General features: G+C 25.9%; 1 protein-coding gene across 1 annotated transcript; it reads right to left on the reverse strand.

Annotated features, from left to right (window-relative positions):
• Positions 1-271: 271 nt before the first annotated feature.
• LOC145835371 (WASH complex subunit 4-like) lies at positions 272-16,263 on the reverse strand. Its single transcript, XM_082942933.1, has 25 exons — positions 16,196-16,263; positions 15,823-15,956; positions 14,484-14,649; positions 14,243-14,396; positions 13,940-14,086; positions 13,379-13,499; positions 12,288-12,405; positions 11,842-11,972; positions 11,376-11,539; positions 10,883-11,009; positions 10,074-10,307; positions 9,252-9,398; positions 8,785-8,970; positions 8,135-8,276; positions 7,690-7,833; positions 7,209-7,333; positions 6,878-6,982; positions 6,542-6,646; positions 5,794-5,883; positions 5,018-5,156; positions 3,646-3,782; positions 2,289-2,453; positions 1,772-1,868; positions 1,153-1,355; positions 272-534 (listed from the first exon to the last, which is right to left on the reverse strand). Exons 1-25 carry the CDS (start codon positions 16,221-16,223, stop codon positions 391-393), a joined length of 3,453 nt encoding a protein of 1,150 aa, XP_082799059.1. The 5' UTR covers positions 16,224-16,263; the 3' UTR covers positions 272-390.
• Positions 16,264-25,836: the final 9,573 nt, after the last annotated feature.

Genomic DNA, 25,836 nt, shown 5'->3' on the forward strand with positions numbered 1-25,836 from the left:
ATTAATAAAAAAACAATTGCACAACATACACATGATCACGAAATCAAAAAAATAAAAAGAACAAATAAGTTCAATGGATGAAAATGGAATTGATTACTACAAGTTATTCTTTAATAACTAGATAAATATATAAATAACTTAACTCTAAACATGAATTTAATGTTTTAGAAAGTAATTCCAAGCAGCTTTGAAAGTATTTAAAGCAAAATAAATTTTTCAAAACTATTTTTTAAAACTGCAAATGATTTACTTCAAGCAATAATGAGTTCTAAATAAAAGTTTTTTTTTTTTGCAGTAACTGTTTTATATATTTAATAAAACTGCAAATATAATTACTACAATATAGTATTTAATTAAATATACTAAAAATTTTAATTATCACAAAAATTTTTAAGCTTCTGGTTTAGATGTTTTTTCCTCATTTTCTTTCTCAGCTTCTTGTTTATTTTCTGACTTCTCCTCAGTTTTTTGCTTTTCGTCGTTTTGAAAGAATATTCGGGCGCTTCTCAGGGAAAATTTCAACAAATCAAATTCCTAATTGTTATTTTGCATTTAAATATTCTGAATAATATTTGATTATGGGTGCTTTATTATGTTAAAAATATTTATGGTATGAATAGAATATTTTAAAATATTTCTTTGACAAATTTTATAATTTATATATATATATATATCTCTTTGTTTTTTATTTTATAAAAAGTATCTTACAGTATATACTATAACTTTTCAAACAAGATTCAATGTTAATAATGTATACCCCATATGCCCATAAAAAGTACTGTATTAGCCTTGAATGCAATTAGACTAATGAAAAGTATTGAAAAAACAAAAGAGCTGTATAATAAATAGTTATTTAGTTGTTTACTACATCTGGACCCGATGGGTCAATAGTTTTTTACTGATGACAAGACAAAAAAAAACAAAAAAAAAAATAAAAAACTTAAAAATCAATAAACTTGTAAAATTTTCACATAAAACGACTACATTTTTAAATAATTTAGTAGTTTTGTAGAAAAAATTTACCCTATTAGAAAAACAATATCGGGATACTAATTTATTGATTCGATAGATCACCAACAATAGTAAAAACATAAAAACTAAGATGTTTACTTCAAAAACATTTTCAGAAACACAAAAACTCAATATACTAACCCGATCGTATATTTCAATTCTCTTCAGGGCCAGTATTCTCGTCTGCTGCAAGCTTTCCGTCTCGCTGTAACTCGATGTCTTGGAATTCATCTCCGCATGCTGGCGCTGCTTGTCGTGGTTGTATTTTGATTTGACGCTGTCGAACCAGTGGAGCGAGTCGAACCTGGAGTTGGAACCCATCACTTCCAGCAAGTACGCCAGTCCTTTAAAAAATTCTTTTTAAAGATTACTAAATCACATTATTTCAACTATAGTTGTACATCATAATTTATTACATGGTTATTTCATGCTTTATCACCTTGAGCAAGTAAAACAGACCTTTCATGAATTTAAACATCTTTTTATAAACTTGTATATAAATAATAACTTCCATAATTATTAATTAATTCTTCATCTTTACTTAATTATTTGTTATTATGTAATACATTATTAATTGATCCTTAACGAAAACAAAAACCAATTTTTACAAGTAATAAAATAATTTAACTGTTTTGTTTTTTATTTCTATTTTAAGCGTTTAGATTTGATATTAGTAATTTACTTAGTTATAATAATTGTAGTGTATTTTTGATATATGTATAACAAGCTTATGTCAATTATTTTAGTGTTTTCTTATTACCCATAGCAAATCCATCATCAGTGAATGCTGCTCCTTCTTTGTTCTTTTTATTCATTTTCTCCTTGCTGATTATTATATTTTCCACAAAGTTTATTGTCTAAAACAATAAAGTAAATATTTTATATCAACCACTTCTTTGTTTTGAGTGATTTAAATATAGAACATTTTAGTTGTAAAATCTTAAAATGCAACACTATCACGTTTAAATTTTTTCTGCACCTTTAGTGAACAGATTTTAAATTTTCAACATAAAAGCCTATTTCATAGCGTTCAGACAAAGAAATAAAATCAAAAACATAACTAACGACAACAATGAATAAGTAACTTTTGTAAAACATAAACAGTAAAGATTTACGCAATATTCCAAAACACTTTTTTCTACAAAAACACTTTAACATCAATTAATAAAATTCAATAAAAAGTTCGAAAATTCATATCAAAAATGCGATAATGTAGAAATGTCTGCAATGTTTTAAGATAATTATTATAAAAAAAATAATTAATAAATGAAACAAACAAGCGCGGGAACGATCAGGTAGAAATATCTGCAGTGTTTGTGCTGCTCCCCCCTCAAAATTGGCGCGAAAGTTTTCACCAGTTTGCTGAACAAGTCGCCGCCACCCCCTAATTGCTTCACCAATCTCTTCACTATGACGTCAAATTGCGAGAACGAACTGTTTATCTGGTGTGATAAAAAAATATAGTTATGATATTGTTTAATATGTTGATATGTGTAATGTTTGGGTGGCACGACTATTCGAATTAGTACAATTCAAATTCCGACAACTCGAATTCCTAAAAAAATTCAAGGGGCCACAAATAAAAAAGGAATGTGTATTTATCAAAAATAAAAAATACATATCTAGGTAACATTAATATCTACAAGCCATTTTTCTTTTTGCAAATCACTAAATATTTTTTGAGATATGGTTGAATAAAGTAAAAAATATAGTTTTTGTTTAGCAATTTTAAAATATTTTAAACTATATTTTAGATTTTGCAAAAATGTAAAAGTGGCTTGTAGTTGATAAGATCTTAATATGTACTTTTTATTTTTATAAAATTAATAACACTTATTGAGAAATAATCTTTAAATATTTTTTCAAGAATTTGAATTGTCGGAATTTGAATTGTCATGTAACTGTTGTCATATGTAAAGTTTGATGCAAAAAAAAGTTTTATTATACTATACGTGAATGTGAAAAAAATATATATCAAATATCAGAGTTTTAATTTATTTTAAGAATGCTTTCTTAATTAACTTTGCTCGTAATTTAGCTTGTTTCTTTTATCAAATTATTTAATAAAAACGATTATAACTAAATCGATAATAAATAACTGTTTTTTCTAAGATACATTAAAAACTTTTAATAAAAAAAAAACACTTTTTTATATAAAAACTATATAAGAAACATTTATAGAACTTTTCTTTATACATAAATTTAAAACTTAATTAGTCATTTTACTTACACAACTAGTATACTAAAATCATTATGCTAAAACTTAGCAGTAATTGTACAAAATTAACAAACTAGCTTTGTTCAGATAATTTATCTATGTTCAAAGAGTTTAACATATAAAAAACATTAATATCTGAATATTTAACTATATAAGTTTTGAACACTTTAACAGCTAAAACTAGAAACCTATTTCATGATTGGATACTACAAGAATATTAAATTTAAATATTAAGCAATTATAATATGTTAGAATTTAAATTCTATCTTCTGTAATCTTTTTAATCATTTGATAAAATTAATACTACACAATACTTTATTTTTAATCAACAAAGTTTTAAAAAGCTCTACAAAAATTTTTTTGTTTGGAGCTAAAAGTCAAGTAAAATTGTAAAAATAATATAAAAATTTATAAACTTCTTCACTGATATCGTCAGCTTTAGCGAGTTCTTCGAAATTGACAATTTCTTCAACATCGGGCACAAACGAAATGGCGTCACTGCTGTAATGAAGACCCCCATTTCTCATAATTCGCACGAACCCCATAGCGTTTCCTGGAAAAAATCAAGAAAAAATACTTATTTTATTTAAAAATGCGTGTTTATAAATGCTAAATAAAAAAATAAACACTTTTTTCTTCGAACTTTCTCTAAAAAAAACACAAAATTTCTATTGACTTTGTAGAAATATTAATATTTTTATACATATAAACGTCGTTAGTTGAATAAATTACAGTATACTACCGCTTAAGTAGGCACTTTTTTTTGGTACGCACCCCGGCTTAAGTACGCACTTATCAAGAAAGACAAAAAAAAAATTCTAAATTTCTTATATTTTTTTCATATATTTATAACAAATTTAAATAAATTTTTAAACTAGGATGAGTAGTCCTGAGTAGTCTAAGTGGCTTGAGATTGTGACAGTCTTTTAATTAAATGTTAATAAATTAAATACTTATGTAGTGGTTGCAGAAAAGTGAAAAGAATAATGATATTTGAGCTGTAATGCTATAAAAAAAATCTAGATGACAATGTTAAAAAAAACCTACAAATACAACATAGTTAAGTCATAATTTAAGTTAAATGTACACGCATTTATATTTTGAAAATGTTTGGTAAACAGAAAGTAGTTTGGTACTTTTCCTCTAACAAAACAAAATATGGAAAATATGGCTTAATATTCTTTTTTATATCATTGACTGACATTGACTTTCTATATTAAATGTATGTATTAATTATGTAGAAACTTTTTATAGAAAAAATAAATCATTTCAAAATCTATTAACAAATTTTGCAGATTAGAATTATGTATTAAATGTTATTTAAAATAAAAAAACTTGTTTATTTGGTTTAATTATTTGGTGGCTAGTTGTAAGAAAAAAAAAAACAACTAAATTTCATATTATACTATGTCGTCAAAAAGTACGCACTACCCGTGCTAAGTACGCACTTTTTGGTCGGGTTCAACTTGCGTACTTAAGCGGTAGTCTACTGTATTCCTAAAAAATGTCCAAAATTTTCAATCTTAAATACACATTACGTTTTAACTAGTTTTTAAAGTAGAATACTATAAACTTAAGTATTTAGCAAAATAAATTATTTACTTGGTAATTAGAAATAGTGATATTTTGAATACTTTATTATAGACTTCATTACAAAATGTTTATAAATATTTGACTGACAACAACTCAAAATTTATTTGATATATAAGGTTTTAAAAATAAGCTTAGCTTTCTTAAATTAACCACAATACTTCAACAATAACTATTTTAAAAGTATAACCAAAATACCCATTTGAGTGATGAGCTCTCGAAACAGGCTGATGTAATTTTTTCTGCCAATGATCAGCTGTTTCACCAGGCTCTCTGCTCTCTCGTACGGAAACTGGTGGTCCAGTCGATCTCGGTTTTCTTTGAAGTACGTTCTATCCTGAAATTTTAAATGTTTCATTAAGTTTGTAAAAACTTTATTGGTTAAGGTCAAGTGCAAAATTTAGCTTCGAAGTTTGCTAATTATGTTATTTTATATAAATGGAAACTATATACATAGAGTAAATTCAAGTTACATTTTAGGTGGAAGTACTACAGTGGAAAACTGTTTAACAAGTGTGTAGCACATAAACATATAAGCTACAAGAACGATTTTTTTCTTTTTACATCAATTTGTTAATATTTTTGCTGAAAAGATTTACTTTATCAATACCGGGTATACTTTTAGGAAATAACTAATTAGTTAGCATTTTTTTTGTAATGTTTATAAATTTTGCAAGACTTCTTGATACTTACTTAATTACTTAATAAAGAACTTAGTGATAACTTTTTTTTTTATTGAACGAAATAAATCATTAGACTTTAAATAAAACTACAAGTAAGATATTAAAAAAAACACAGGTTCAAAGTTTTTTTTATAAAGTTTTAATGCAACAAACTATTATGAATGATAATTTATTATACATAATTTATTCGATAGAACAATTATTTGAACAAAATCTTTTTAAATAATTAAGTATAACGTTTTCAAGATAAATATTGGAAAAAATAATCATAAGTTAACAAAAACAAATTACCCTCATCATTGGCGATTTAACTTGGTCGTCAATTAAGAATTGAGAAAAAATTCGAAATCTTTGTTTGAGTAGTTGGTATGTGTAATTGATCTGAAAATTTTATATCTATTATGATTCATATACAGCTTATGTTTAAAAAAAGTAGCTCAAGTTTCATTTGATTAAAGATATCATAAATGAAATTATTTTAAGATAGCAAGTTAACAAAGTATACATAATAAAAGTACAACTATTTTATCATGATTCGTATACAGTTTATGTATAGAATAAAAAGTAGGCCAAGTTTTATATAACAGAAGTATCATAAATGAAATTATTAAGATAGCAACTTAATAACTACAGGGTTGCCACTGGTTTTTGAGAAATTTCTTCAAGTTTTTGAAATCACATTTTTTTGGGTCTATTTTTAGTTTAAAGTTAAGTTTAAGGTCAAAAACTGTGTCAAATAGTAAACAAAACTGAAAAGATACTGTAAAGCTACTTTAAATATGTTTTCTAATAAAAATTTTCTTGATGATGACATAAATTTTTTATCTATATGATAGGTTTTTCATGACATATCAAAATTTGACTACTCAACATGTAAAAATTGTTTAAAATTTAAAGTTTTTTAGTTATTTTTGTTTAAAATTCCAAGTTTTTTTTCAAAATTTCTCAAACTCCAGGTTTTTTAGCCTAAACTGACAAATTCCAGGTTTTGTGGCAACCCTGTATCTAAAATATAATAAAACAACAAGTGAGTACTAACAGTGGTGTTAATGATGCCACTTCCATGAGTTCTTATCGAGTTTGCTATGTGCTGTATGTTGATGGTGTTCAAGTGCTTGTTGTTGCTTTGCTTTTCAACAAACAGCTGTAAATTATTAATAATCATTTTGTTTGGATTGTAACTTGTATACTTTTGATTTAGCTCAAGAGTGACAAACAAAAATCTCAACTTGCAGCCAAGGAGAAAATCTACTTGAACAATAATTTATTACAACTGATTATTTCGTTAATTTTATTAACTGAGTGAAACATTGGTTTTCAAATAAATTCGTCATTCAAAAAATTTAAATTAAATTTAAATATACAAACAATGTACCTGGTTGCTCAAGCTGTACCTGTAAGTGCTTGTGAACACGTCAATACTCTTCATAATATTCAGCACGTCCAATCCTTGCTCCAATTGCTGATTGGGTAGATGTACCTATTAATAAGTTTAACCTTTAAAAATATGTCAAAGTTTATAAAACTTAAATAAAATTAATTGATGATAATACCATGAATGTGAATACTTTCATTAAATATGTTTAAATTTTACAATTTTTTTTTAATCTATTAACTTTATTACAGTTTACCAGGTAAGACTTTTTTTAAATTAGGTTGCACAAAGCTAAAAAAATACTTTAAATGGTTAAAATAAATAATCAAACTTGTTGCATTTTAAGATTGTACTTGTCAGTCGCAACTTTCCTCATCTTGCTGTAAGTTTTCCAGTCATGCAAAGCAACGGTAGTGAGATTGTAGAAAGTTTGATCCAAATAGTGAGTCACCATACCTTAAAAACATATTGATTGAGATAAGTAAAATAATAAACCAAAACTTAATCGTTTAAAATTTTAAGCTACGACTTTCATCAATTTGTTTATTGTTTTATATACATAATAATGAATTATCTTATACCAGTTGCTGCTCATATTTTGAAAAGCTTTATGAAATCAAAATTGCTTTTTAACTTTAGTATTAAAAGTAACATGCAATTTATTTTAATTTTATGATTGATAGATTACCATTCAGTTCAACTAACTTACTAAAAATATAACTACTACGTAAAATAAAACTAGTATAAACTTAAGATATAAAATTGTAGTACTAAAATCTACAATTAAAAAATGCAAAACACTGCAAACTTACCTTTAATATCGAGAATGATGCCCATGAAACGGATGGGTTTAAGGGACAGGGACTGGTTTAAGGGCTTCACCCCCACGTTGAACGGGTTTCTGTCGTCCAACTTCAAGTGGGTGTGCACCGACAACCTCAAGTCGTTCTCTACGTCTGTGTTTTGTTGTTTGATAAAAATTACATGTATACATAGCTTTTAATAAAGAATGTTTAGGATTTATAACTGGTACAGTATATATAATAATACATAAAACATCAGTATAGTTTTTAAATCATTTAAATCTTAAGTCGTTCTCAACGTCTGTGTATTTTGTTTACAAATTCATTTTAAACTGTACATGCATACATTTCTTAATAAATTTTAAGAGGGATTGTAAAATATATATAAAATCTAGTTTTCTAAAAAATTTTATAAGTTTTTTTTAAATATTTTACAACTAAAAACAATACTCACTCTTGAACAATTTTTCAAGGAAATTCTCTTTGAACATTTCAACAGTATCATCTCTGTAGCTTTTGTAGAGAGTTGTTGAATTTTCAAGATGAACTGCTAACTTCAAATAAGGTGCACAATCTTCGAGTGCGGACATCATGAACTAGTAAAAGGTAAACACATTTTGCTAAACGAAAAACAAATAAAAATAAACGTTTCTACGTATTTAATTATTTATACATCATATTATTTATTTAACTTGTTAAATATTTAACAGCAAACGTTAAACTGAATATTAGAGTAGCTATTAACTTTTGGCTTCATAAATGGATAAAATGATGAAATAAAAATGCATGCTTACCATATAAAGATACCTAATATATCTTCAATTTTTTTTAAGCAAGCTAATGTTTGCTTATAAAATAGTAAAGAATTAGTACCTTAAGACTTTCATCAAAAATCTAATTAAAAAACTAAACATTAACCTGCAAATCTGTGACGTCTAATGACTGTATGTGAAAATAAAAATTCTAAAAAACTTATAAAAAAAGGTACAAAATATTATCAAAGTCTAATTAAAAAAACATCTAATTAAATAGTTTATACAACAACTAATCGTGAATAAAACAAAATCAAAATTATTATCAAACTAAAAAATCTAAACAGCAAACTTGCAAATCGGTGACGTCTAACGAAGAAGTGTGAAGGCTGGCGAAGTAAGTGGGCAGTATGGACCGGTGCCAGTACAAGTGACCCTGCTGGCAACTTTCGTCTGCCCTGTTGAGCAATTGGGACAGCGTGTCCAGCTGCCACATCTGACTGTGGACCACCAAATACTCCTCGTCCCTCATCAAACGCTGTTGTAAAAAAAATAGTCCAGTTATTTGATTAACTTTAATTTTCAAAGTTTAAACCTCCGTTGTATTTTTGTAATTAATTGTTTAAACTTTGATACAACTAATTGGGTAAATAACTTAAAAATTTTATTTTTTATCCATGGCAAAGTTGATTCACTGTATCGTAAAAACTTTTGTAATAGGTTATAAAACTATTTCGTGTGAAACTTGAGAAAGTATTACAAAGAAACTAATTATAAAATACTACAGCCGAAATGCAAACTATATGTTATTTTACAAACCGATTGGTTAGCAATGGTGAGGGACAGTGAAGCAACCAGCAATCGTTGCGTTGTGGGGACGTTGTTTATATTGTTGCAAAACAACACCAATGCAGACAACATGTCCAATCTTCTACTGCTGTACCGCTTGTCCGATACTAACTTTTTCTATAAATAGAAAATTGTTTAAATTTCAATATAACTTTGTTTTATACGACATTTAACAACTGGCCATACATTTTAATTTGCTAGAGGTTTTAATAGTAATGTAATTGAAAGCTTATTTAACCTTAATGATTTAAAATAACAAAAAATAACGTAAATTGGGCACAAAAATATCATCAACAGCAAATTATATTAGAAAAAATAATGAAAACTATCACATCATCCAGTACAACTAAAACTTTATAATTTATTTTAATTAACAAAGAAAACGACAGTGCTGGTAAACTTAATTTAGAACAAATATATCAATTTTTTTACAAAATGTCTACAGCTTCATAAGGTAAAAAACAAAAACCATGTTCTTATATAAACCACTAAACCTTAATAGCGAGCTTTCTGTCGATAATTTTGAACTGAATTTTTAAACAAAAGAATAAAAACAATACCAGATTAGTAACTTATCAGACCATAAACTTGTTTTCAAACAAAAAACAAAATTTTATGTTACTATTTGTGTTACTTAAAATTAAACAATTTTACAACTTTCAAACAAACATATGCGTTTGAAGCGAACAACACCTAAACAGCGAGCGAGAAAATCAAGTTTGCTGATAGACTTAATTTAAAGTTAAAATAATCTTTTTTTATTAAATTTTGTATAAATACAAACAGGCATACCTTAACAGCGAGCATGCTGTTGAGAATGTTGAACTGAATCCTCTGCACTACATGTTGCGAATTGAACGCAACATGCTTGGTATGCCGGTAGAAGCAATCCTGCACGCTCTTGATCAAACTTACGAACTTGCATATCAATAATACTAGCTGCTTGCTCATCGGACGTGATAATATGATGTGTAGGTTCAACAGGCAACTAGTCAAACGTTGAAGCCTCCCACCTAGTGATATTCCCTTGAAAAAATTTTATTATAATTTTTAGTTTCAATTTGATTTTTCAAATAACTTGTTTATAGATAAAAGCACCAATCTAGCGAAAAGCATCTTTCAGGTTTAATTTCTCCAAGATTGAAGATAAAAATATTATTTTTCAATTAACTCGGAAGTAGATAAACTTTAAAATATCTACAGTACACTGAAGCTGGTGTAAAGAAGTAATGTTTAGATTAAGTAAAGTTATTTATTAGAACAGTATTTAATTAAAATGGTTTTGAACATACAATAAAATTGGTAGAATAAATTGTTTTTTTTAATGTTTTTAATTACTTTATTTTAATATGGTTTTCAACTAACTCTTAGGTAAATAAACTAATATTTCTCAAGTTTTCTAAAAACGGTGTAAAGCAGCACTGTTTATATAGAATAAGTAAATGAATAGATATAATTGAATAGTTTTTTATTTTCAAAAAAAAACTATTACAGTTTTCAACTTCATTTCAAGGAGAAATACAAATCTTATTAGTCAAACTTTTACGATTGTCTAATCTTTTAAATAGATAAAAAAGAATGGAAAACAGTATGAAACAAACTTCAAAATAAGTTTTGGATCTTTCAGTGAGCACAGCAGCAGCCGATGTGTTTTCAGATATAACTTCACAAGATGCAGTCATTTTCACCAGCCATTTGTTGATTGAAAAGAAATAATGTTGGAACTCTCTAAAAGTTAGTGTTCTTACTTTCATTGGTTTCAGAATATTTTTTTACAACATACCTTTATAATTACTCTCTAACTCTTTAAAATTATGTGTATAAAATAGAGATTCATATCATTCTTACTCGACTATAACTTGAAAATAATTTTTATTGGCTTATGAATTTTTGTCATCTCTTAAAACCTTTTAATTACACTTAATGATTAGTTTATCAAAAAAATAAGATTAAGTCTGAGGGAAACTTATTATAAAGAAATTATTTTTTTTAATTACATTAAACTTTTCATGTATAAAATCTCAAAACTACTACTATCATACCATAGTTTTCGTCTAATTAGAAGTAAACAATTATTCAAGCTTGGAAAGTTACCTGTTTAGTTGGCTGACTTTAGTATTGAGCCAATTGGCACGATTGCTTTCACACTGGTCTTTCATTCTACTGGTTATAATTCCGACTTGTTCGTTTGGCAAATTGTCCATGAAAAAATTTTCAATCAACCAAGTTACAGGACCAAACAAGACAACACATGGCAACTAAAAGTAAAAACATATATCTTTTTTATTTAAAAAACCCATTTAAAAACGTTGATGTTTTACAAAAAAATATAACAACTTAAAATACAGTTATTTAAACAAATTTAAAACTACTACTTTTAGTATTTATTGTTAATATATTTGTACATTTGTACTTAAGCATATCAAAGAAACAATAACAAAATAGCTGGTACTGCTACTTATCAAGTCATTTAAGAAACTAAAATTCTATGAAAGGAAACTTTAGATGTAAAGCAAATTTATAAGTATAATTTAAGTACGTGGTTAAAAAACACACTTACTTTTTTATTGACATCCCAGATTTTATTAAAAAACTTTTTGTCAATATCATGGAATAATCTGGAGTTGAACACAAACAGGCAGCAAATTGCAACAAATTCTTGCGCATGGACAAACTCACATACGTTATCACCTGTATTTTTAATAAAAAGTTCTGTAAATACCTTATAAAAAACAGCTTCAAACAAAAAAGGGCTAAAATAATTTAATTTATAATATCATATTTTTGACTTTGTAAATACATCATAACGGACTTTAAAGTAAAGATATTAATGTAACTTAAATACAAAAAAAAATTTCTAGTACTATTTTAGTTATATTTGATATAAGACACATAATTGAAATATCGTACTATTTTTAAATATTTAAATTTTCAACAATTTTTTAAATCTTAGGCTGTTTAAAAACAATACAGTTCTTATTTAAAATTTACGTTTCAAAAGCTTACCCAGTTTAACCTCCAGTTTATTAAATAAAAACTTTATGTTAGTCATAAACTCTTCAATGAAAACAGAATTCTTGGATACAGGGATTCCTGAATCATCAAAATCTTGATCGATGCAATGCTGAAATTTAAAAATTTTAATCAAAAAATACAAATTTAATCAAAAAACATTTCTGTATTGTTTTATCTTAAACAGAATTTTGTAGTTTTTATTTTTTAGTTATTCTTAAATTAGCTAAAAATTAAGTAGTTAAACAAAGAAAGATTTTAATGGTTAAAAAAACATGCTGAAGTTTATATAATATACTTAAAAAAATGTATTTCAACTGCCCTTATCTTTTATCTGAAAACAAGTATAATTTTATAACATTGAAAAAATAAGCTCAAGTAAGCTTTAAGTTGTAAGAAATTTAGCTAGAAATCAAAAACGTAATAAACAATTAGTTAAGTATAATAACTACTGACTTTTGTTTCAAAAATAGGTTTATTTTCAGCTTATAATACTTTAACAATCTAACAGTAAAAGTTGAATTATTAAATTTGCACTCAAATATTTTTTATCTAGATGCAAGTTAATAGAGTTTGTTATTGATTTTTATTGTGATACGTTATTTTTTTTTTGTCATTATTAGTTCTTTATAAAAAATTGCTAACAGTTTCTGTCTAAACTTTTGTTTTATACAAAAAAAAAGTTAAAATATAAACAACAACAATTTTTTTTTTACGTAAAAAATAATTTTCTTAAAAACAATATCAAAAAAATTATTATGATTTTTGTTAAAGAAAACAATAAAGTAGGTATTTGTAAAAATAACAAACTTTAACAAGTATTTGACATATTTTTAATTTAAAACCACAAAAAATAAAACAAACAAAAGGTACAATTTAGTTTATTAAATTTTAAATAAATACTTAAACTTAATAATCCTTATCAACAGATTTTTTTAGAAACAAATTTACAACCAAAAGGTATAGAAATGTAAATATTTTTTTATGTTCTGTTTACTTTAGTAAAACTGTCTAAATTTAATTTTCAACAGTTAAAATACAGAGTTTTATGAAGAATATAAATCTTCAAGAAACTTTGTACTTACATAAAATAATCGGCTGGATATCACCAAAGTATCAACTTTTTTAACAAGCTTTTTAAGATGTTCAAGCTTGTCTTTTGTTACTTCAAAACTCGAAGGATTCAATTCAATTGACTTGATCATTCTGTAGACAAATATTATATTATTTTCAAAAAAGTTAACGTTTCAATATCAATTCTGCACTAGGTAAACTTTAGTTCACTAGTTGTAAATAAGAACAAAAAATTAAAACTAAACACTTTAAGTAAATTGTTTTATACAGTTAAAGCAAAAAATTAAAAAGTATCACATATATACGTTTTAAAGTAATTTTTCACAATTAACATATAAAATAATATAAGGTTAAAACGTTACATAGCTTTTAATTTTGTAAAGGTTGACAGATTTAGAAATATCGTTTATAAAACATAAAAATACTAGCTTAACAAATAATTTTAATACGCAATATTTATAACTAAAATATGAAAACAGTTTTAGGCACAAATGATTTGTCTAATAAAGTTATAAGCTATATTTCTACTAGTACTCTTCCTTTAGTACCTATAAATAACAAAAAAAAATTACCCTTTGTAAATATTCCAATGAGTTTGAAGAATGCTGTTGTTTGCAACTATTTCATCTATAGTGTGTAAAACTTTTAGTAAATGAGCTATTTTTTCAAATATGATTGAAAAATGAACTTGGCTGACATCAATAACTTTAGGCAAAGTCCTTCAAGTAAGTTAATGATCACATAACTTTGAAATAACATATATCGCTTTAGATTTAACGAATAAAATTTATAATTTAATTGCAACAACACGATTACAAACTTATTCTTATTTTTACACAAACACTCTTATATTGTAATAAGTATATTGTATATACTTGTTATATAAAGCTGCCATTTGCTGAATTGAATTTTTGAGAACTTCACGGCACCTATGCACAAAACAGAGCAGGTTTTGCAGAGTGGGCATTATTTTAGAAACTTTAACATAAGTTTCTGATATTTTACCTCCATTTTCAACATCAAGCTTTCCTGTAATTAAAGTTTCTACTTGATGAATTACCAATGGATTTTTTTTATAAAACTGAGTTATATTTTTAAAATAAACAATTTTATTACCAGTTTCACCATAAAAAAGCAACTGATTGTAAAAAGAAGTTTTAGCCTCATCCTCCAACAAAAACACTTCATTGCAGAGGGCAGATAATGTGATCAGAACCTTGTTCAGCACTTTGTTGTCTGTTGTTATAATGTCAACAAATGATACTTTTTCCTCTGCTTTTGTCTGTTAACATTATTAATTAGTTAAGTATTCACTTAATATTGACACTTCAATGAAAAAATATTCTTCTGTCTAAAACTGTGTGGCTAAATAATGCCCCTTTGAAATATGATAAGATTGCTTAACTTAGGAATATAACCAAACCAACTTAAGCCATAGAAAGGTAAAACACTTTTTTATACAAAAATTAACTTTGGCTTTTATATGAAAGCTTTTAATACAAACTACAAACCAGTTTTTATAGAATTCAAAAATATCATTTAACTTTTAAGATATTTTATTTTTTGTAAAAAGTTTCCGATACAAACATATGGACTGCAAATTTTTTGGGGTCAATTTTCTTGGAAATTTTTAGATTCACTAAAAATCTATCTTCTCCTTCATTTTTTAAGCAATCATCTTCAAATTTTCAGGAAGTATTCCTTATATTAAAAGGAAAAAAATTTACTAATGAAGTTCAATAATACAAAAAAATTAAAATTTTATCACAAAAACTATAAAAAAAAGTGTTATTTTTTCAAAATAAAAATATTTTTACAAAACTTTTTTTAATTCCAAAGTAACGTTTTTTCTCATTGTATAAAAATTAGACTGTGAAAGTTTGAAGAAGAATGCTAAAAAAATGTAGGAGGATATAGATTTTAAATAAAATAGTTTTTTTTCGCTGTTTTAGTTTTCCATTCCCATAGAGAACCTGTTATTCGGCCCAACTTTGATTCGTCATATCTTGAAAAATAATTCGAGTTTAAAACAATAAAAAGCATCTTGAAACTTAAAAAAAAACTCTATAAAATAAGTTCAACTTGTAAAAAAACATGGTTTACTTCCCCTATGGCCTTTAATAAAATGATGAAATTCATTTAACTTCTATATAATATGCTATACTAATAAAAAACATAGGGACCTACAAATATTTCATGTTTCTAATGCCTAACTACTAAGCAACTATATTGAAACAACATAACTCTAAATTTCTTATGCTTTACCTGTAGAAAAGTTTACAACTGAATTTAATTTTCTAAAATTTCGTTAACCATATAGTTTATAAAACTGTTATCAAAACAACTTAGTAGTTTATATTTTAGAAATAATTTAAGGAAGTCATGATATAAATTTTTATTCACATAAGAAAAGACTTTAAAAAAAAGTTTCACTCATAGAGCAGCAAATATTAACTTGTATAACAATTGGGTGGAGATCTTTGTCATTATTAGTACTGCATCCTAAAGCACCTTCTATTCCTGAAAGCTGAGTTTGAAATTTGTTCATGAACTCGAGGTAATTGTTGAAATGGGTTTCAGCAACATGACCTGATAATCAATGATTTTTTTAGAACATATTAGTATCACTTTTCAATACAAGTAAAAACGGAACTGAAATTTACAAAGCTAGTTTATAGTCCTGCAAAAAGTAAAGACAGTCATTACGCAAAATATAAATGTTTTGAAGAAATAAATGAGTTCCAATGTTTCAATCCAATATCTTATACATATTTTTAGTAAAAAAACTTTAAACTGTTCTGTTTATTTAAGTATCTAAGTTTACTTACTTTTGGCAAGATCATTTATTTCATCCATATGCTTTGTTTAAGTTTCTAAGCCAGATTTACACTTTAAAACTGATAAAAAAAGTTAACTCTAATATTTTTTAAGGTTTTAATAATAAACAACTAATTTAAGTAACTTCAATACAAGGTTTGTGAGCAAATTTGAAAAATTTAGACTTACATTTAATCTAACCCTTGTTGATAAGCACCCTGTTGGGTGTATAAATAGATAAAAAAAAGTAATCATTAATTTAGTTGGCTAAGCCTTTAAACCTTGATTCTTTATTTCAATATTTTTGTTAGATGTAGCCCCAGAAAATTATCATAAGAATTCAAGTTCTTAAAACTTAATTTTTTCTTATAACAGCTACAAACATATTTGATTTTTTTCATAATGCTAGCTCACATAATCTTAAATTTTTAAAATAATTTAAACTACAGCATTTCTTAAGTTACAGTCAAATTTATTTTTGCAAAACAAGTAATAAAAATAAGTTAAAAAATTAAGGCAAGAAGAAAATAAAATCTAGGATTTAACTGGGTTTCCACTATTTTTGAAATGTTTATTTAAAAATCTATCAGAGTTTGTACAGCATTAATGAAAAATAACACATATTGCAAGTTGATCATTGTTATTTTAGAAATTTCTTACAGATTTTCTAACTTTCTTCCAGTGTTTTAAGAAGTAAAAGTTTTGTTTTAGATTTTACGTTTTAAACTAAACTTAAGGTTAAAAAATACATTTAATAGTATAAGATAAATGAAAAGATAATGTAATGCCACTTACAAAAGTTTTTTATTTTAAATAGAATTATAAAAACAGTATATTAATTTTTGTTTATAATAGTTATTTTTTATGTAATCTTAATTTCATTGTTAAAATCATATGTATTTTTTTAATTTTATTCTAGGTTTTTCTAGGATTCTAGGTAAAACAGCCACGCTTATATTGTTTCTTCTTATTAAAAAAAACTCAGAAAGTTTAACTGATTATGAGTAATTACAGACTTTTCACTGTGTCTTTTTATAGACATTCAAATAGTTTTCAGATTTTTAAGTTTCATTATTTGTTATATAAAAACTTTACATGTTTAGTATTTCAAAGATTTCTTTTATAAAACTATGTTTCACCCTCTAGGGCATTTTGAATTCAAGTTCAAAAGTCTACTCAATGCACTTAAAAACATCAAAAGTAAATAAAAGTTGTCCAAAATTCCAGTTTTTCCAAAAAAATTCAAATTCTAATTTTTATTTGACTAAATTTCAAATCTTAGCTATTTTCAGATATTAAAAGGTTTTCAGGTAAAATAGCTAGGCCACTTTGTTGCTTTTCAAAAATTTATGCTCTATGTTAATTCCATTTGTTTAAATTTTTAGTTATATTTATTATGTTAACATTTTTATGCTTTGATGACAATATATATATATATATGTATATATATAAAAATAGTATTTTTGAAAAGTTTTGGTCAATAGCTGATGGATACATCTAAAACTCAATATATTAAACTCAAGCTACCAACCCTACAATAAACCAAACTCACCAATTTTATACGTAAACAACAACTCCAATCACCCGACAAGTACTAAACAACTATCCAAAAGAATAAACAGAAGACTAATAAAACTATCTAACAATGAAGAATCTTTTAACAATGTAAAAAGTGAATACCTAAAAGCATTCGATTTAGACAATTTTAATGATATTTTAAAATAAGATAACACCATTCTTTCAAAAAGAGAAAAAAATATATATAACACTTTTCAACTCAACGTTTAGTCAAATGTACGTTCTAAAATAGGCATACAATTTTTAAATCTAATTACCACATCCTTTGATGAAAGCCATCCATATAATAAAATATTTAACCACAACACAATTAAAATATCATAAAGTTGTACAAATAATTATATAAGCAAAATAAAAGCACACAACAATAGAATATTAAACAAAAACAATATAAACCATAAGAGCAAAACAAAATATAAACTTTGTAGTTGCTGCAAAGAACCTTGCCCTTTAAACAACTAATGCCTAGTTTTTAACATAATATATAGAGCAACAATAACATCCAATAAACCAACCAAATAGTACTTAGGATATACAGGATGTAGTTTTAAACAAGGATATAGGAATCACAAATCTTCATTCAACAACATTAACAAAAGACATACAAAGAACTGGCAAACTACATTTGGAATTTAAAAGATAGCAATACAGACTACAAAATTAAATGGGAAGTACTAAACATGACAATATCAAAATTCAATAATACATTCGGCTGCAAACTTTGCAACTTAGAAAAAAACGAAATTGATAAATCAGACAAGAACATAACACTAAACAAGAAAAGCAAAAGACAGAGTATATGCATTTATTACCAAAATATTTTTTTATCAAAATTAAAACTAACTAAATACTAAATCAAAGTAAAATTAAGCCGCAAACACAAACAGTTTAAAACACTTTTTTAATACAGTTTAAAAAATTTTCTAAAACAACCTTTCCTTACTTTTCAAAATACATAAATTTTTAAACTAACAAGATCAGCGTATTTTCCTAACTTAACTTGCTGTACAAAAATATATATATATAAAATGAGGTTACTATTCAAACTTGAACACCTTCTACAGAGCCCACTTGAAGGGCTTTTAAATAATTTATTGGAAAAGTATAATTTTAAAACTACTGGTACATATGTTCTGGTACATTATATATATATATATACATATATATAAAAGTTTATTACAAGATGTCAAGATGTAAAAACTTGCAGAACTGGAGTTTTGTGCCTACGCACTCCTCAACTGCAAAACAAGATCAAAATAAAGCACAAAACACTCAAATAAAAGTTTAAAATTTAAGCATAAATACACTATGACTTAATTTTGAAACTATCAAAATTCATGCAAAACGGCTTAGGTAAAAATAAACTTAACAATTGACAATAAACTGGCAAAAATTCATAAAACCTCAGTGAGTGACTACAAATTTGAAAAGAAAATTGAATAAGATAAAAAATTAAATAAAAATTTAAATTTAAACTATTATAAGGTGAAATTTAAACTTATTTAACTTCAACAGAGATATTTTTAAATATCTACATGACGATACAAACTTGCTTCTTTTGTTTAGGCATGTCTTATCTTTTAGTGCATATGCAACAGCTGTTGCTTTTTTGAAACAGCCTACATATCAGGCTATTGCTGTCAGCTATAGGTTGTGCTCTTTTTATAACTTACAAGGATATTTCAAAGTCAATGCTGCTGCGCTTTAAGCCACAAACATACTTTGAAACCTCTGTGTCATTTTCATATATGCCACCTTTAAAAGAAATTTTATGATTGACATACCTGAATCTGAAGTGATTCAAGCACAAGCCGGACGTAAAACCTTGTCTCAACAGCAATAACCCCCTTTCAAATTATATTTACAGCTACCAGTGCAACCACATTGACTCCGACTTCCTGAGTTTTGATTTAAAATTTATTGGTTGTGTGCTTTAAAGATATTCTCTAAACTTCCCGTACACAAATAACTTATTCAAATAACTTATTGGCATATAATGTTTGTTGAAAATTTTTGTTAGCAGATTTTGTTTATTGTAGTGTTTTTTGACTAGATTTATAAATTTTCTTCCAATATTAATTTTTACTGAATTGTAAAAAGAGGGGTTATACCAGATTACATTTCTTCTTCTTTTATGTTTTTGATTAGTTTTAGGTTGTTGCTAAGATATTCAAATTTAAGTTTTTTATTGTAGCCGCATATTTTCATTATTGTTTCATATTCATCTTTTATCTTTAAAAAAGTTTCTTCTTTATTAGATTGTTTGTTTAAGCATTGATCAATCATGTTTTAAATTAGTTTTATGATATTTTCAGTATGGCTTGATTATCTGTTAACATACATAATTTTGTGTTTTGCTTTTTATAAGACACAAAAGAGATATCATTCAAGTTGAGCTTTACATCTAGGAATTCAGTTATCACTAGTGGCAATTCCACAGTGATTCTTAACCCCATAGAAGGTATGAGTTTGGTTTTTCAGCTTCACACCTTTAAAACTAGAAGAGTTTGGTAATACAGCTACCTCTGATTCAGCTCTTCAAATTTGTTGTCACTCCTGAGAATTTACGAATTTTTTCCAGTTTATTGTCGATTAGTAAGTTAATTTTTGCACAAGCCGTTTTGCATGATTTTTGATAGTTTCAAAATTACACCGTAATGTATTTATGCTTAAACCTTAAACTTTCATTCGAGTGTTTTGTTTTGTGCTTTATTTTGAACTTGCTTTGCATTTGAGGAGTGTTTAGGCACAAAACTCAAGTCCTGTAAGTTTTTACATCTTATAATAAACTTTTTTATTAAAAAAGCTCTAAAGGTTGGATCCATGTTGAAAAATTTAATTTATTAAGTTAATCAACTTATTTCTATATAAATATATATATAGTAATAAAATACTAAGTTTTCAAATACAATTGTTTCACTATTCTGTTAAACAGAACAGATCTTCAGTTTGTGTATTATGATATTATCTTAAAACATAAGTCAAAGTGTACATGAAATTAAGCAAAAACTTAAAGGATTGTTACGTCACTAAATATTCATTAAAAAATATAAGACACACTAAGTTTGCATAATGTTCAAAATTTTTTTTTTTAAAGCTTGAAAAATGTTTACAATTACTAAAAAGTTCATTTCGTTTATTTAAAGCTAGATTTGAGTTTAATTTTGAGATCTCATGTTTTTCCATATTGCAGAGAGTGCAGCCATGTTTTAATTTGAGCTTGTTTTTTGTTTGTGCTAAAATCTTCATTTCTATCTTTCAAATCCCAGATATATTTTGAAAGCATAGTTTTTAGTCTATATTTACTGTTGTTAAAATAACATTTATGCTGTGTGTACTTACTTTTAAACGATAAACCTGATGAGCTAACCTACTGCTTACTTTTCTCTGGTTTTATAACCTTTGCTCTATAGATAACAATTGTTTATAAACAATTGCCATCTATTATGCATTTATCTCTGCAGTTGCATTGTTTTTGTTCCTCTGCCTTATCTTCTAACATTTTGGGTTATGAGACAGTATCTGGCTCTTCATGTTTGGCATGCACGAGTACGAAATTTTCAACAGTTTTTTTTGAAAATTTTATGGTACGGTGCTTGGGCCAAAGTTTTGGCTAACAATTTCTGGAAACTGTTTACCAATATTTGTCTCTACTGACAAACGAAATGGTGGCATGAAATATAGGATATTTTTCCTTTCCTTATGGTCTCTTTCTTGTTACAAGTATTATTTTTCAAATCGTGATTGTGACCTCCTTTAACTAATGCTTCCTGGTAGTGCTGTTTCGCTCTGTTAAAGGAGCTCTCATTCTTAGATATAATTGTCAACCTTTTGTTGATGGATTTAGGTACTTGGTTAACAACATATTTGGAAGTTTGGTTTTCTGTACGGTGAATAAATGTCATTGCAAACGTCTAGCTCTACATCCAAAAACTTAGTTCTTACTAGATTGGAATCTATTGTTATTTGTAAGTCAAATCTATTGAAAACCTTTCGTGTAACTTATATATATATATGTTAGTTATAATTAAGTTATATATATATAAAATAAGGTTAACATTCAAACTTAAACACCTTCTACTGAGCCCACTTGAAGGGCTTTTAAATAATTTATTGAAATGACGATTTTAAAAATACTTCAACATACGTTTCATAAAGACAAAAAAGATTGTCTTTAATCTTCAGCCAGTTCAAATTTAAAATAAAAAGCACTTTGGTAAACAAAGATGCAAAAGTTTACAAAAAAACAAAAACAATATGACGTAAGAATTGAACATTGTACATTACAAATATTCAGTACAAAAATCGATCTACCATCTAACTAATCAAACAACTAAAATTTACAAAAACAACAGTTAATGTTAGCGCAAAAACATTGATTTTAAATTAAATTGGGAGGTGATAAAAAGAGCACAGCCAATAGCAGATGGTAACAACCCTGTTTGTAGGCTGTGCTTAAAAGAATTAACAGCCGTTATGTATGCGTTAAAAAAGGAAGGTTGTTTAAATAATAGGAGTGAATTCATATTGTCTTGTCCACATATGAAAAAGCTCCTCTTAAAATACAACAAATTTTGAAGTATTTTATAGTCAATTAACTGTTGTTTTCGTTAATTTTAGTTGTTTGATTAGTTAGATGGTATATTGATTTTTGTACTGAATATTTGTAATGTACAATGTTCAATTCTTACGTCATATTGTTTTTGTTTTTTTGTAAACTTTTGCATCTTTGTTTACCGAAGTGCTTTTTATTTTAAATTCGAACTGGCTGAAGATTAAAGACAATCTTTTTGTCTTTATGAAACGTATGTTGAAGTATTTTTAAAATCGTCATTTCAATAAATTGTATATATATATATAAGTGAGAGTTAATAGAAGGTTAAAAATGGTGTAAGTGAACACTTAGTTGAATTTGTAATCAATCAATAGTTTTAGTTAAAGCATTAGTAAACACCTGCTTGAGAGTTTGAATTTCAAGATTTACCCACACACTTGAGTTTTATATAACTTTAAATGCTAAAGTAGCTGCAAACAAAGTTAAAAAAAGGTGTGTAATTTGATGACCAAAAGGTCCTTCTCAACACCATTGACCATAGTTGCAATTTAATTTTACTATATTAAATGATGAGATTTAACTTACCTTTTATTATTTATTTTTTTTTAATATAATAAACTGCTAATTGTTAGAAAGGCAGATGAAATTATGCATTTTAAATGTTATGTTGTAAAAACCTTAGTTGTTGTAAAAAGGAGAATGAATACTGATTATTTATGTTTTTTTTTTATATGTGTGTCAGCCTAGGAATTTGATCTTTCAACTTTGAACTCAGAGAGTTCTGAACACCCACACAATCAGGCCACACAAGTTTTCCCCACTATCTTTAATTGATGAAAATATATATTAACTAAATACAAAAACTACACTATTTTGCTGCTTATGAAAAACCAAACACAACTTTTAGTTTATCCTGAGGGTGTGGCAACCCTGCAACACTCTTAGTTAGATTGCCTGTTTTAAATATCTAATATAACTTCAACTTTGTTGTTTAATAGTCTGTTGATTAATTTTTTAAACTTGGTAAACTTTTTTAAACGTTTACTGTTTTTATAGTTCTATGTGAAACTTAATGAGTCATGTAAGATATGGTTTGTTGTGTTGGGGTACGGCAAGTAAAACTAAAATTAATGAAATTGATAAACTCATTAATAGAGCATTAAGATGCATTCATTCCAAAGGTTGGAATGAAAGTGTTAAAAGTATAAAAATAGAAAAGAAAATATTAGATGTTAAAAATATGTTTAAGTATGAGGTAATAGTTTTTATGCACAAATTTAAAAAAGATACTTTACCAGTTAACTTTAAGCCTTACTTTACAAACGTTAATAAAATGCATAATCATCTAACAAGATTTGCCGAAACAAACTATTTTTTTCCCAGAGTAAATAGTCTCTTTGGTCTTAAAACATTATCCTACCTTGGTTCTAAACTATGGGAAGAATTGCCTAGAAACTTGGTAGATCAGAGCTATCTTGGAGCATTTCAATATGGAATGAGAGAAAACTTACTTAAAAGACAATCAGAAAAATATCAAGCTTAATCTTTACCAACAGTTAAACTTATATCTTAGTATTGGTGTTTGTCTTAATCTTCTTTTTTTTGGGCTGATTGCTGTTGGTCTTATAAACTGGGTGAAGGTAGAGCTGGATTGGTATAGGTTGGTTTTATTATTTTATTTATTATATATACTTTTTTAATTTGTTTCTTGTACATAAAATTTGATAGTATTGTTTTGTCCTCATTGACAGAGTGATTTAACGAGTAGATGTATTATTTTACTTTTGTAACTCTATTTTGTAGTTTTTTGTTTACTATATATTAATTGTCAATTTGTTTCAGAAGATGGAGATTTTAAATTTAGAAGTAAAAACTTCATATTTTTTAGACATTCTGGTTATTTAATTTTATTTGTTAAAAATTAGTTTTAGGTTTACAAACAGTTTATTTAACTCAATTAAATACTTTTATTATTACTTTATTATTTTGTTTTTAAATTTAGCTGTTTATTGTTAGAAGTGATTTTATTTTAAGTAGTTTAAACAAATTCTATCAATTATTAGTGCTAGATTTTATTGTTTAAAACTGAATTGTTTACAAATCTATAAAACAGTTAGACCAAGTTTTTTTTTTTTTTTTTTGCTCTATTTTTATTTACCTACAAACACATATACTAGAAATCTAAAGACACTTTTTTAAAATACATGGCGCTCTTTCAGTTTTATGACATTACTGAATATTTTATATATACTGACATTACTAACTCTCCCCATTTATTCAATTTTGAGATATCTGTTGCATTTTTTGTGGTTGCTCTTGTAGAAAGGGCAACAAGAAAAATGTGAATGTACATGATCATAAAAATAGAAATCTAGGGGAGGAGACGGTGTGGAGCCCATGGTAGACTATGGTTTCCATGGTCAATATTGGCAGTAATGGGTTAAAAAAGGGTGCTTACCATTTTTAAACTTAAAAAAAAAAGAAAAAATTTTGTATATACAGTTACTTATTAAGTTTTTGTTTCAATTCTTTCATTATTGTTTTAAAGTTAGCTCAAAGAATAGTTACAAGTAAATGGTGTGCAGCTCGATGACCGAAAGGTCTTTCTCCACACCAATCCATCGACCGCGTTCACATTTATTTTTCTTTCTTTCTTTCTTTCTAATATTCATTTAATAATTTTTTGTTAAAAGTAAACAAATAAATTTATGGTTTTCTTTTGGGAATTCACCTAGTATAAAGAGTTATAAAAACTTTATAAGGTCTTAAGCAAAGTTACTTACGAACTTTTATCATGCATTGCATAAAATAATAAACCAGGCTTGCTTACAACTTAGTTTTGTAAAGAAATACTGTTTAGTAAATAATTATTTAATCATTATAAACATTAAAAATAAAAACGTGGCCTCTGATGATGAGTTTATTAAAGTTGTAGACACAAAAAAATAATCGTATTAAGAAAAAAAATATATAGTACTTTTAACTAAATATTAAGTATTAGTTTACAATATTGCATGTTGCTTTTTACTTAGTGTCAAACTAGCATATAATGTACTATTTACAAAATATGTTTAATGCTTAAAGTTTAAATACGCAATGTCTCATTTAATTTTTTTTTAATCACTAATATTTGTTATAAACAACTTAACAAAACATTTTTTTTTACTTTAAACAGTTGTCCTGTAATTGTTGCATACACAAGAGCGTATCTAGGCTTTTAGTGGATAACATTGTTTTACTTGTTCATAAAAAAAGTATTTTCCATAGTACCTTTGAACAAAAAACTTTAGAAAATAAAAATAATATTTAGTATTGTGTTACAAATTTTTTTTCTTACAATTTAAATAATAGCATGTAATTATAAGTTTGGAATCAAACTATTATTATTGTAAATTCACATATATTTTAAAATATACTAAACTTGTATTTAAGCTAAAATCAGAAGTTTTTGAACCTTATTAGCTTACTTTACCTTGAATAGTTTTGTAGGTTTATTTATATACATACTTTTTACCCAAT

The sequence above is a fragment of the Thalia democratica genome, chromosome 5 (genome assembly GCF_965202585.1).
Source record: "Thalia democratica chromosome 5, ktThaDemo2.hap1.1, whole genome shotgun sequence".
NCBI lineage: Eukaryota > Metazoa > Chordata > Thaliacea > Salpida > Salpidae > Thalia > Thalia democratica.

Bases quoted from the DNA above. Each gene is read 5' to 3' on its own strand.
- LOC145835371 (XM_082942933.1), bottom strand. From the start codon at position 16,223: ATGGATGAAATAAATGATCTTGCCAAAA. The intron at 15,957-16,195 runs GTAAGTAAACTT...ATTGATTATCAG, and splicing joins AATAAATGATCTTGCCAAAA to GTCATGTTGCTGAAACCCAT. The intron at 14,650-15,822 runs GTTAATATTTGC...TAATGTTAACAG, and splicing joins TCCACCCAATTGTTATACAA to ACAAAAGCAGAGGAAAAAGT.